The sequence below is a fragment of the Lissotriton vulgaris genome, chromosome 7, assembly GCF_964263255.1.
Source record: "Lissotriton vulgaris chromosome 7, aLisVul1.2, whole genome shotgun sequence".
Classification (NCBI taxonomy): domain Eukaryota; kingdom Metazoa; phylum Chordata; class Amphibia; order Caudata; family Salamandridae; genus Lissotriton; species Lissotriton vulgaris.
In genome coordinates this window covers 1,742,431,259-1,742,444,884 of record NC_141695.1, presented here as the reverse complement: position 1 = coordinate 1,742,444,884, position 13,626 = coordinate 1,742,431,259, and the positions used below count along the sequence as shown (strand labels likewise).

The window sequence follows — 13,626 nt, the reverse complement described above, 5'->3', positions numbered from 1 at the left end:
GTACGGTAGGATTTCTTTCCTCAAATCTCACACTTTAGCAATCCAGGATCTATCTGCACCAAGTTCCTCATTCTGGGTGACTCTTTGGCCCTTAGTGGACATTCATGGTCCCAGAATTACTGATGCCCTGTGCACCTGTAATTCAGAGGTTCAGGAATCTCATGTCATTCCAAGTTGCACTGAGAAATGAGGAATAATTGTGACAGTCTGTGTTTGCACACTTCACAGCTCTTGGTCCCTCTTCACAGGGACCTGTTGCTATATTTGTTCTGTTGAAAGGCCTGTGAAATGGGTGTCAAGCGTGTAATTTTACCACATTAGATATAACCCTCAATTTAGCGCCAACAGTAGGAATTCCCAGCCACATATGGAATTAAGTGCCACTCAAAAGTAGACCTGTGTAAGACTTTTCTTTTTGCTACGTTGAACTATTAGTTGCCATCTGTTATGCCTACTTTATGCCTTTCTGCACCATTCCTCATATTTCTATTGCCTAAGGGCTGGACCACCGCAATTATGCGGCAAAAGAGGACCAAAATATGCAGCATTGTTGACTAGATTATGCAGCAAAAAATGCAAATTAAGCTGTGTAATACTGAACATTTTGTGATAGTATTACTTCATTATTTTGACATTTTTACAATTCGTCTGAAAAAAGATGTTTACCTATTAGTACCAATTCAACACCCAAATACAGCAATAAGCAAATGAAAGATGGCCTGTTAACCTTGGCAAAAGGCCTTCCAGTGTGAAGGAACACTTGTTACAGTATTTTTAGTAAATTGGATTCATTTGAGCTGGAATATTTTTTTGGGAATCTATACATTATGTGGTAGAAGTTGGACTATGTGGTAAAAGACGCAAATTCATAATTATGTGAAAAATCCCACAGATGCAGAATCACATAATTCCATTGGCCATTCTTAAGGCTTACACCTATCACCTGTGATAAGCATGAAGCACACACAGGTGAGTGTGCCATCCCACTTGTCTGCCTTTTCCTCTGAATGGAATCCATTCACGCAAACACTTCATACACGGCACTGACTGCTGTGTGTGCCAGAGATCTGGGGCTCCATGGGGAATACATGTGGGATTCCCGTATTTACTCCAAGGTGTCACCCAAAGACACATTAATCCACTGAGAGGTCTCAACTGGGATTATAATTGCAGAATTTACGGTGTCTCCAGGAAAGACAACATTAGGAACAGAAACCAGCGGGGGTGGGGGGTTTAGGTTGGGTGGTACTGAAAGGCTCCGGCTGGGGGATGCTACTGAGAAGCGCCGACCACTGGAGAAGTGTGGCTCTATGGTTAGAGCGGCAGACCCTGATGCAGAGGTCTAGCCCGGGACCAGGGTTCAAATCCCGCCTTGGCGGGTCCTGGACTCAACTTCCTCGGACCTGATAATTCTCACCTCGGTGCCTATTCTAATCATGGGTCCCACTCTGCAACTCTGGGCAATAGCTTGCTTAGTCTCCACAATGGCCCCCACAACGCTAGGATGCCTGGCTTCACCTTGGGGGTGCACAGGAGTGGGCACTCCACAGGGAAAGGCCAGGAAGGGTTCCTCAGCGGTATTCGTACAAGCGCTGAGATGCCTCATGGGTGATTTGTGCGCTATACAAGTACCACACACTGCAGCTTTTGTTACAGGGGTCGATATGGCAGCACTGGGATAACACCCGGTGCCCGCTACGGTCAGTCACCACAGGTCATGACTTTCATGGGAAGTGCACAGCTTGGATTCACTTTACTAAGTGCAAGGGTTTGATCCTGAGAACATGTGTCAATGAAGACGGCCCTCCCGGGTATAGTGTCTGCAGTGTAGAGGGTGTAACTACATGATTTGTCTTCTATTTTCAGGGAATGGGTTTGAAGGTGGTGACCAACGGTGAATTCCGAAAGCCACATTTATGCTCCACCACCTCCACCGGGATGGCGTATGACCATGATCATGCTCCAGGTGAGGCAACAGAAATTTTTCTTAACAATGCTTGGAGATTTCAACAGGGTACGATGGAGGTCAAAGTGTAATTTATCATATGTCAAATTTCGGCTTATTGTGGCTCTGGAGCATCAAGCAAGCACCTTTATAGCACCACAATTATCATTTGCAAACACCTCTACCATATGATCGCAGTCGTCGCATAATTTGCAATGCCAATGGCCCTCAGTCCTGATCTTCAAATGGTGGCTGATAACTGAGTCTTAGGGCTTCATACTCAGTTCTAATGAGGGAGCTCAGTCCTGACTGGAGGAGGGCAAAGTGTGTGTGTGAGCTTGGACTGCAGATGCAAAGGGGGCTGGTAATCGCGATTCAGGAGCGTTGATGCCATTATGGGTGGGCCCAGAGGTTGATTAGCGGGGGTAGATACTGGGCAGTTGTCGTGTTCATGAACTAAGTGGAGCCTCAGGTCCCCCTTTGGGTCTCACTTCTCCTGAGTTCAGATTAAAAATCTATCATGTTTTATAGTACATTGCTTTTTATGTAATACTTTACTGATTTTCTCTGCTCAGATCTGGGCAGACAGTGCCACCATATGATAGACTTTGATGAATAACTGCAGGTGTTGTAAAACATGTGCCATTGTTGGGTCCCGGCAAACACCAGCACAAATTAAGAAAAGTCTTGCACTCATACTGCTGGCTAACCTTGCCTCCAATGCTCGCCCTGATCCAGCACCAGTGATTGGGTGAGAGCCAGTTTACGTGCTGAACTTTCCAAATAATAGACACAACTCTACCACACATTTACAGTGCATATGTAAGAAAACTGAGTTATTTCAGATGAAGGGGCTTTTCCAGTGCACCAAACATGCAGGAAGTCAAACTACTCCAGACTAACAGTCCCACACTCACTCTGAGTAAATCTCTCAATGGAAACCCAGTGCAACACTTTCAAGCGACAGGAACCTGCAGAGAGGTCATGTCACAAAACAGGAAGAGGGCATGTGCACCCAGGTCTGACAGGTCCCACTCACAGCCCCCATAAAACAGCTCCCTGAGCAGCAGAGGTTTGTGACATGTGCCATCTCACTTCAACAAACAAATAGTTGCTGTACTGCACCATAGGGGATTGGTAATGCTTATATCTACAGACTGTGTACAGTTACAGAATGTGCCCTCTAATGCCAATCTTTGTACGAACATTTTTAATAAAGACTGGCTGGACACATGGAACTGGGTGCAACGTCAAGTTGGCTATGTGAGTTACATCTGTAGTGCTTACATGTGTGTTTAGTGCTGGTCATGAATTGAAATTCTGGCAAGGACAACCTAGACCTTCTTTCTTCCAAAGTCAAAAAATTAGTAACATGTTAAATTGTGTGATCCTAGCACTTTCTCTTTACAATATGAAAAAAGGAACAATGTTATAATAGGCACTACAAAGTGGAGAAAAGCCGGAAATAACTCCATAAAACCTGTCTTTGGTTTTAGCTCATAGTCAAGTTGAGGCATTGCAACTCATTTGTAATAAGAAAATTACATCAATACTCTACTGTAAAGCGTTATTACAGTTGAGTTGTGACATCAGATACCTCTGCCAGAGCCAGCTGATGGTGTAAAGGGCAGTCTTTTCAGCTACTTTTTCCTAAACATTTACAGTTTTAGCTAATTTTGAGACAATTTTGGCAGCACCTTTTTTTATTCTACTCGGAAAGTTCGTATGAAGAATATATCTCTCTGATCAAGCACATTCTGCTTATGAAGGTCACATATTTAATTCCTAATCACATAATTTCGAACCACTTACAAGATGACTATTGGAATTTTTACTTTCACAGTACAAACACCACATTTATTGCAAATAACTATAAATATTGTATCTCTTTTATTAGAGGGAGCAAGAAACCACAGATTAAAAGCTGAAAAGGGGAGACCTGTGATAACTGAAAAAGTATTAGGAGTAAGACACTCAGGGGTATATGTAAAGGCCTATCGCCATGGGAACGTCACTTTTTAGGGCGTTCCTGTGGTGATAGGGCCTTTTTGCCTTATTTACAAGGCAGCGTTAAGCCACTTAAAGTGGCTTAACGCTGCCTTGTAAATAAGACCCCCTCACTCGCTATGCTTAGCGTGAAAGGGGTGGACAGAGGGTGTTGCGGTGGGCGTTCTACCGCGACACCCATTGATTTAGATGCTGCCCCTTATTCACAAGGGCAGCGTGAATAGGAGGCAGCGGCAAAATTAAGATCAGGGCAAACCTGGTCTTATCTTTTTGAAACGAGGAGAAATGCTTTATTTCTCCTCGTTTTTGATTTTTCCAGCTGTGCTGCCTTGTGCAGCACACATGGAGAATGCAAAACGCCTTGGATTGTTTATGTGCAGGAAGGCGACCCTTCCGGCACACAAACAATCTGTGAAAAAGAAATGACATTGTGTAACTTCCATGTGAGCTGCACTAAGCAACACTCATAGAAGTGACAAAACGAGAATTTCAAGATTGTTTATGTGCAGGAAGGGGGACCTTCCTGTACATAAACAATCCTCCCCTGCACGCAGACACCCTTGCAGTGTGGTGCAAGGGTGCCTAAGTTGGTGCTACACTGCTAAGTGCAGCGCCATCGCAGGGGGAAATGCAGGGCTGCACCATATTCTTGTAAATATGGTGCAGCTCTGCTTTTCTGAAGTTGCGGAGCGTGTCGCTAAGCCAAGGAGGCTAACGACACACTCTGCCACTTCTGTTGTAAATATCCCCTTCACTGCGATGAGTTTGGCCTCAATCCCCATTCCTCGTTCCTCCTGTTTCTCTGTATATTCACGCAACGCTGTAGGGATTTCTAATAAACTTATAACATATGATAGTGGGTTCTTTATCCCACATATAGGAACATTGGAATTAGCTATAAAAAGATGGCATAGACCTTGTCATGATTATGTAGAGGTATTTTCTGTAACCCAGGATTGAATGTATTAGTGAATTGTGTGCAAAAGTCCAAAGTTACACTTCCAGGAGAAAATATTGTTGCGTTCCCAGTTAAAACATGTGATATCGTTTTTTACTTAAATATGCATCTACGCCACAGGTTCTTTGTTTTCACAGGAGTGAGCCCGATAATGTTGTCTCGATCAGAGAGTATGAGTAGAGTGTTGCTAGATTCTGCGATCGAGACAGTTCGGACCTACTTTCCTGAGACCTGGATATGGGATCTGAAGACCACTGAGTAAGTAACATTCCTTCCTCTTTACCAGTCATCTAGAGCCTTACAACAGCTTAGAATCCACCTGATCTGTTGGGAGCAAGAAGGTGGCAATGCAAAGTATGCCTTTACTGACCACAAATATTCTGAAATAAAAGAAAAGCTAAATAGTCCCACATCACAGATCAACATCCCCCTTTTCCTCCAATCCTTCAGTCAGCCCCTTCATATTCATGTTCGAGGAAATGCCCAGCTCCCTCACCTCTTTCCTATTTTTCTCTGAACCACTGCCTGTGCCAAGTTTGGCCTGGTATAAATGTGTAGAACATCTGGCGTTTGATGAGGAACTATGCCCAGTCCTGAGTATCAAATAAATGCAGTGAAAATGTATATGTATTTGAGCTTATATAGCGCACAGCTACCCGCAGTGGGTTTCCCGGCGCTTGTTTAGGGAACCCGTCCTGGTATTCCCCTGTGAGATAACCCCGGCAGGGTATCCACAAGGTGAAAGCCAGGCATCCTGCCGCGAGGGGCCATTGTGGAGATTAAGCAAGCTATTGCCCAGAGTCGCAGAGTGTGAACCCGTGAGTCGAGAAGGCACCGGAGCGAGAATTATCGAGTCCGTGGAATTTTTTGAGCCCAAGACCCACGGAGGCGGGGAATTGAACCCTGGTCCAGGGCCGATCTCAGCTTCCGGGTCTGCCGCCTCTAACCCCTGAGCCACACTTCTCCACTTCTCCACAGTGCTTACCGCGGAAACAGCTTTGGGTTTTTGACTATATATAGGATGTCTTTATCTTTAAATCTGACCATTTGTAAAATGTGCTGAAAAAGAGAAATTGACTCAAAGGTCATCTTTTCGTCTGTGTCTTTTTTCAACTGGTGCATCAATGTCAGAGGAGGAAGAAAACCACAAGAGGTGCTGATGGAGGAACCTCCTCACTGTTCAGCAAAAGAATCAAACTACCACAGACCAGAGCATTGTATCAGTCTTGTTAAAAGTAAATCATCAGAGAATTAAAACTATAAATAGAAAAGTCCTAAAAGCATGTTACCTAGATAAAAGAACAAAAACACCATAAGCTCTGAATTTCAGAGGATGACAGTAAAGAGATTTTTTTCAGATGAGTTCATTACAATTTAACCCCTTCACTGCGGGGCTGTTTCCCCCGCTGTGCTGGATTGGGGGGGGAGGCGCGCGCACAGCGCCTCGGTGCTCATGACAAGCTCAGCTCATCATAAGCCATGGTAGTCATGTGCTCATGACGATCTGAGCTCGTCATGACCACGCCCGTTTAATGGAACGCTCAGCACAGCAGGGGAATTAGCCCAGCGTTCGAGCGTTCCAACGGTCATGACGAGCTCAGCTTGTCATGAGCACACGAGCTGACGAGCTGACCTCATCATGAGCACAGGAGGGGTTAAACAATCTATTATGGTGCCCGAATATATGCTATGTTTGCAGGGATATATACATGTTGCCTATTACCTGGACAGAAACTATAAACGTCCGATAATGAAAGGCACCTGCACAATCAAATGTGAGGTAGACTGCAGGTAAGGTGAGTAGTACCATTTGTGAGGAGGTCTCTCCAGCATAAACTACACCTCCCACACTAAGACCACAAATGCAACCAAAGGGTGCCAGACAAACAACCTTAGTCAATATCTAAAACCAAGGGGCTTATTTAGTCCCTTGCACAACTGGTACGTCACTTTTTCCCATGTTAAAAGTGACGCACCAAGAGCTCAAGGGGCTTGTGTATAATCCTTCAAGAACCTTAGTCAATACCAAAAATAGCCCTTCCTTCCCCTTGCAATTAAAAAGTAAGAAGGTAAAGTACAACAAATTAGCCAATCTAGCATATTGAAAAAAAGTGGTTTAAAGTGAAATAAACAAAAAATTGAACAAAATAGTCCAACACATAAACATGTGGTTAACAAGTTCATCTTGCAAGCCGTAAGAAGGTTAGTTGGCCTACAGTGCTTGCACATTTGCTCACACCTATAATAGCTTCACCAACCCCATTTATCATAGATGCCCCTTCAGGGCAGTCAAATGATTTCCCCACCCCCCCAATATTACCCGCACCCGCCCATCTTACATCCATGTCCTCAGACACAGGATCACCTGAAAATAATACACCCAACCTCCCATTAGGAGTGCCCCAGTTTTATGTACAATTATTATCACACACAATAAAAACCTATATCGAAGAACACAGAATTTAATGTGGATCACCTATTACATGTTTTATACTAAAATGGGGCGATACATGAGGAGTTACCAGAGGTTAGGATGTATGAGGGAAGTGCCTATTTCTATTGGTGAGGATGTGAGGTTAGTCAAGTCAAGTCAAAAGATCTTTATTCGGAATAAAAACATCCATGAAAGTACATGCAATTGCAATATCAAAACAATACAGTGCAAATGTAACAGCTGGAAAGGACATAAACCAATTGATCAATTTCACACTAACACACAGAATGTCCCTCCTTGATAAAAACAGCATTATGTACAATTAAAAATATTTTCTAAAAGACAGAATAAAAAATGGATGAAAAATAGCAGCAACGTTAATAGGTCCACATCAATAATGTGCAAAATATGCAAAATGTGCAGAAAAGAGTTATAAAGTGCATAAAAGGTACAATGTGCGGATGTTATACATCAATATATAAAGTGGCTCGAGAACGAACAGCAGCTTTGAGAAAGCAGCTCACTCTAAATATTACTTCATCTGATCCCAGTAATAAAAAGGACCTCAGAGCTATTCTGAAGTCGGTCAACTTATGTTTTCTACAGTAGGGCATTAAATAATGAGCGGAAAGAATTTTATAGAAATCGCAGAAAAACTAAAAATGCATAAGGCTCTGTTTCATATTAGGGTTACAAGGACAATACAGAGTTTCTAAATGTTTATTGTAACCCAGAGGGAAGTTTAGTAAATTTACTCTACTCCCATCTCGAAAGCGAAACAGTAAGCTCCTATTCCACCTCCCAAGGTGTAAACATAAATACCTGTGTGGGGGGACTGGGTGTTTAATTTGAGGTTCGGAATAGCCCATGTATTTTAAATGGTACATTTGGCCAGGTTCTTCCTTTCCCGCTCTTCTCTATACAGGTGATATAATGCCCTATGAATAATAGTCTTATGTGAGTGATTTATTAAACTGGGTGAAGTAAACAAATAACCATGTCCTACGCTATCAAGGCATTATTTTACAGCTTTTAGCCATGGTATACAGTGTGCCCTATCACATTTTAAACAGTCCAAGATTATATCGCGGGTCAAAGTGGCAGCCGGGTTAATCCATATCTTTAGCCAGAAGAGTGCTGGTCTAGATCTTACAAAATCTTCTATATATGAGATGTTTAGTTCACTGTGGCATATATAGTGAGGGGAACAAATGACCCCACCCAGCACCTTCCGACAAAACCTATTTTCTTCGGTCTGGATATGGATACAATTTGTGTAACCCCAAACCTCGGCGCCATAAGTACCAGTTGGGGTGCATTGAGTTTGATAAATCTTTACTAGTGGTGTAATCACATCAGCATGGTTGGGTTGTCTTAAAGAAGTGACACAATTTATAGCTTTACCCAACTTATTCCTAGCGTAAGAAATGTGTGGTTGCCACGAACCAGTATTTGAAAATAGCAACCCCAGATAGGGAAAAGTGCAGGTGCTTTTCAAAACATTTGACCCTGATTTAATCTCAGCAATTTTATATTTTTTGGGGCCACAGCTCATAATAAGAGATTTCTTAAAATTAGTGGTCAAGCCTAGGTCTGCCATAAAATGGACAAAGCCTGAAATTAAAGTGCGAAGTGCCTTTGGTGTGCGGCCCATTAGGACTGCATCATCAGCGTAAAGGAGGGTGGGTATGGGGACACCATTCACATGGGGAACATCTTTTGATAAAGTATTCAGTGAGCAGCTCAAATCGTTAATATAGAGAATAAAGAGGAGGGGGGCCAGCACACACCCCTGTCTGACCCCCCTACCAATGCTGATGTCGTCAGATACTTCGCCAAATTGGTTAATGCGCACACGTGCTCTTAGTTCACTATGTAAAAAAGCTAAAAAGTGGACCAAATAATCATCCAAACCATAATTAAGGAGGGTGGACCATAGACGAGAACGATTAACAAAATCAAAAGCAGAACTTAAGTCCATGAAACCAAAATATAGGGGGGATTTTTTAGCGGTGTTATATTTTGCCATAATCAAACTCAAGTTCAAACATTGTTCCACCGTACCAACATTGCTGCGAAAACCAAGCTGGCTGGGATGTAGAATCTTACTCTCTTCCGCCCAGGCTCTAATCCTTTTGAAGATGACCCTCCCCAGGACTTTCAAGGTGTTATCGATTAACGATATGGGGCGGTAGCACCCGGGATCCAGCCTGTCGCCTTTTTTAAAGATAGGCACAATAGTACTGCATGACCATGTATCCGGGATTCGTTCGTTCGTTAAGTTGTTAAAGATGTTACATAGCAGTGGGGCCCAGAAGTTACGTTCACACTTTAATTGATCAATTGAGAGCCCATCGGGACCAGGTGCTTTGTTTCCTGCACTTTCAGCTATAGCTTCCTCGACCTCAGACACAGAGATGTTGAGGGGGCTTGAGGGGAGGGAGGTTATAGTGGGGTTGTCCGGTGTGGCTTAAATTTTGGCAAAATGTTCAACCCACGCAGATCCGGTGATATTACAATTGATTGCCGTTAAATTTGAACCTATGGATCTTAAGGATGTGAGGTTAAACTTGTGTTTCTGTTGATGAAGCAAGATTAGAAGAACAAGCATTGCTGTTGAGTAGTGAGAGGTGGAGAGAAGTCATCTATATTGTCAGGGCTGTGTGAGGGAAATTGCATTACCAGCAGTGCTGATGTATGAGGGATGTAACTTCTGCTATTGGTGAGACAATTTGGTTTAGCTTGGTGTCCTCCTCAAGAAGCAGGATAAGGGAATCCTGTAGTAATGTTGATGAGTGAGAGAGAGAAAGTCTTAGTTGCTCTTGTCAAGGCTGGGTGAGGAAACCTGTATTCCTAGCTTTATGTCTTGTTAGTGATGCCTTATGAAGGGATCTTAGGGTGCCGCTTGCAATGCAAGAAGCGAGGGAGAACTTTTAAACAGAAAACTTCTGCCTTCTTTATCAATTGGGTATAGATGTTTATGTTGCCATTCCAGTAGTTATCACTGTAATGTATTTGCTCTTACCCAATACCCTATACCTCGGAAATATGTTTTTCACAAGCACTTTTGAGAATAATATTTTAATTAATCTTCCTTTTTCCATTTCTTACCAGTGACAAAGGGCATGCCGAACTCCAGTCCACGATCCCCGACACCATCACTGAATGGAAAGCCAGCGCATTCTGCCTGGCGCCGGACACCGGCTTCGGCCTCTCCCCCACCACTTCTCTGACTGCCTTCCAGCCCTTCTTTACCGATATGACGCTTCCATACTCTGTCATTCGTGGTGAGACTTTCCAATTGAAGGTCACCGTGTTCAACTACTTGGACAAGTGCATACGAGTAAGGCTTTTTTATGTTAATTTCTCCAAACTTTATTGAGCAGAGTGCAGGATAGCAAAACTCTTTGGCATATGCTGAAATATACTGGACTGCTAGTATAAACCTTTATTCTGTTCTTATCAAATGTTTAGAATTTCCAGGGGCATAAACAATTTAAATCATTTAACAAGCAAAAAAACAAGACAGTTCTTAGTCTGAGCAGACATAAGGGCGGGGGATAGTTAATAAAAACAATCTACTGGGCATATGTGGTACATAAGGTCACCAAACTAGCAGATAGCTGCATCCTGTGAGATGAACAAATGGCAAATTAGTGTTTCTGACCAGATGGAAAATTTTGTGATAATAGGAACTTACCTTTTTTGGAAACACATGATATGCAGTAGGGTTGTCTTGACATAACCTTGTGGCTATCCAATCCCGATTGAGTTTGCTATTGAGGGTAACATGGTAGCATTGTGTGATATTTAGCTGCAGATGCTAGTGAAGCTGGTTGCTATGTGATGTCACATAGAACATGAAATGTAGATGTAACAAAGAACATGGAATATAGAATGCAAATTAACCTCTTCGATGCTCATGACAGCTCCCGGCCGTCATGAGTCACGGTGGGCGCGTGCTGATGACGGCTCGGAGCCGTCATGACCACGCCCGCAATAGGAATGTTCAGCACTGCGGCGGAATTCGCGCCGCAGTGATGAGGTTAGGCGCAAGCTGGTCAGTTGTCAAATGATACTTGATGGACGAGGCTTCTAATAAAGTATCAACTACCTTAACCTACAATTATTGTATGGCTATGTTTGTTTACAAGTTACACATTTTATTGCACAGCAACGTTTATATAGTGCCTAATACCCCATATGGGGTGCTGTATCACTTGTCTACATGGGTAGCACACAGGGTATGTGGGTGGAAGTGTGCTCTCTTTATTTTTATACCGTGAGCGAAGTGTTTCCAGGTCACACGCGAGGGCCTCTGAGGTGCGGTTATCATGTCATGAGACACATCGCTTAGCAGTGTGATGGATGAGGAAGTGTGAGAGACAGGCACATAGTTTATAGTTTTCAGTAAAAGGGTCCCTTTGAGCACTCTGCAGGTCCTTTTGTCGAATTTCTCACATTTGTAGTTCATTTATCTGGATACTACACTGGGTTGTCCATTCTGAGATACTCTGTTTAATGTTTTTGGTCCTGAGCGGGCATAGTTTAAATGGAGAAATGGTGGCGAAATCTGCTGGCATGAACTTTGTTAATACCATTCCATATCTGATTCTCAGTATGAGATTTCAAGAAGTGATCATATGGTGTAGCTTATTGGGACCGGCTGTGGTGAACTAAATTAAAGTGATCCATTGGCCAGATACATGTGGCCGATCTCTTCAGAAATGCCATGTATGCTCAGATGCTAATAGATGCTACAGAACTGGGTGGTGGATATGGCCCTTACCAGCATTGTTGTATGTGAGTGTAAGAGTATCAAGCAGTGAACATATTATGCAGCCTGTATGAACTACAATTGTCTGACTGCTGAGTGCTAAATTATAAATTTTAGTTTGGGTTATAAATTGTAAGTTATTGTAATTGTATTTCTACGCCGATGAGATGTTGTAGCACTTTATACCCGGTAGCATGCTAATCTGGAACTCAAGGTGGATTGGTGTTGTTACAACGCAGGCTATTACAACGCCTGCTGTTACAACGCGGTTTTTACAACGCATACCATTACAACGCATAGCGCTTTGGGGTGCTGGATAGTGAATAGTTTAATTTACTATTCCAACTCCAGTCCCCGTGGATAGTAGGGAAGGTGTTGGATAGTAAATTAAATATATTCCCTATCCTAGAGCGCCACCCAGCGCAATGCGTTGTAATGGTTTGCGTTGTAATGGTTGCGTTGTAATGGTAGTGCGTTGTAATAAATGCGTTGTAAGTGATGTTTCCCCTCAGGGTTAGTGGGTTTTATTTTTTTTGCTTCTAGAATTTTTTTATTCTGGGATCAGGGAATAGATTGAGGGTTCTGAGGTGTGCTTTCTTTAATGGTGAGACCTTCAAGTCTGTGTTGTCCTTTTCTTGACAGGTCAGCATCCACCTGGATAAATCAGAAGACTACGATGCAAAACCTACCAAAAAGGAGGAGGAGGGACACTGCATTCCTGCCAATGAGAGGGTCACTGTCTCCTGGGATGTATCCCCAAAAACCCTGGGTAAGGACTATTTCAAATATGATCTTCGGTCGGGCCCTCATAGCATCACCTGCCTTCCCTGGTGTGGCTTGCCTTTTGTCAGACAAGCTCTGGCACTGGCAAAATAATCCTAACATAACATAGATACTTACATCTTTTCCATGAATTGAACCTACTACGTTTTGTTAGGGGAGCTCTTGATGGCGGTAGAAATGATCGCACTAGAGTAGATGCAAACATGGAACTTTACTCTACTGCAAAAATATTGCCCTGCATCTGCTGGGCAGTGTCCTGACAGTGATAACCAAGGGCCTCATGTATCAGAGGACAGGTTGCAACTAGGGAGCACAAATGTTGCATCTTTTGCAATGTTACTCACTTACTAGTCAGTCAAGTCACACAAATCTATATTCCTAGAGGGTTACAAAACCTTCTGCCTTCCAAATATTACTAAGTCAGCTTGGGTTTTGCCTCTCTCTATGAATGGCTGCTAAAGAAGATCTGGAGGCCGGCGAGGGCTAGCAGATCTCAGCCCCCTGCGTTTGCATTCCCGGAATGTGAATTATGTTTGTTAAAAGCAGCCAAAGCCCATTAGAGGCATATTTGTTACTTTTTTTTAAAGTTAACATGCTGGGAAATAACAATGCAAATTGAGGGATGGTATCTGATCATGGGTATTTGCCCACAGCTGTGGTCATAAATCACTGATATGTCTCATGGCAATTCACATGTAGGAGCTGGGTGGCCTTTTCATGCT

General features: G+C 43.1%; 1 protein-coding gene across 1 annotated transcript in view; it reads left to right on the top strand.

Annotated features, from left to right (window-relative positions):
* The window catches only part of LOC147706550 (alpha-2-macroglobulin-like), a 122,216-nt gene that overhangs the window by 69,988 nt on the left and 38,602 nt on the right, over nucleotides 1-13,626 (top strand). Inside the window, exons 17-20 of the mRNA XM_086933017.1 lie at nucleotides 1,867-1,966; nucleotides 5,048-5,168; nucleotides 10,459-10,687; nucleotides 12,764-12,890. Coding sequence (XP_086789143.1) covers nucleotides 1,867-1,966; nucleotides 5,048-5,168; nucleotides 10,459-10,687; nucleotides 12,764-12,890 — 577 coding nt within the window. The remainder of the gene's footprint in view (nucleotides 1-1,866; nucleotides 1,967-5,047; nucleotides 5,169-10,458; nucleotides 10,688-12,763; nucleotides 12,891-13,626) is intronic.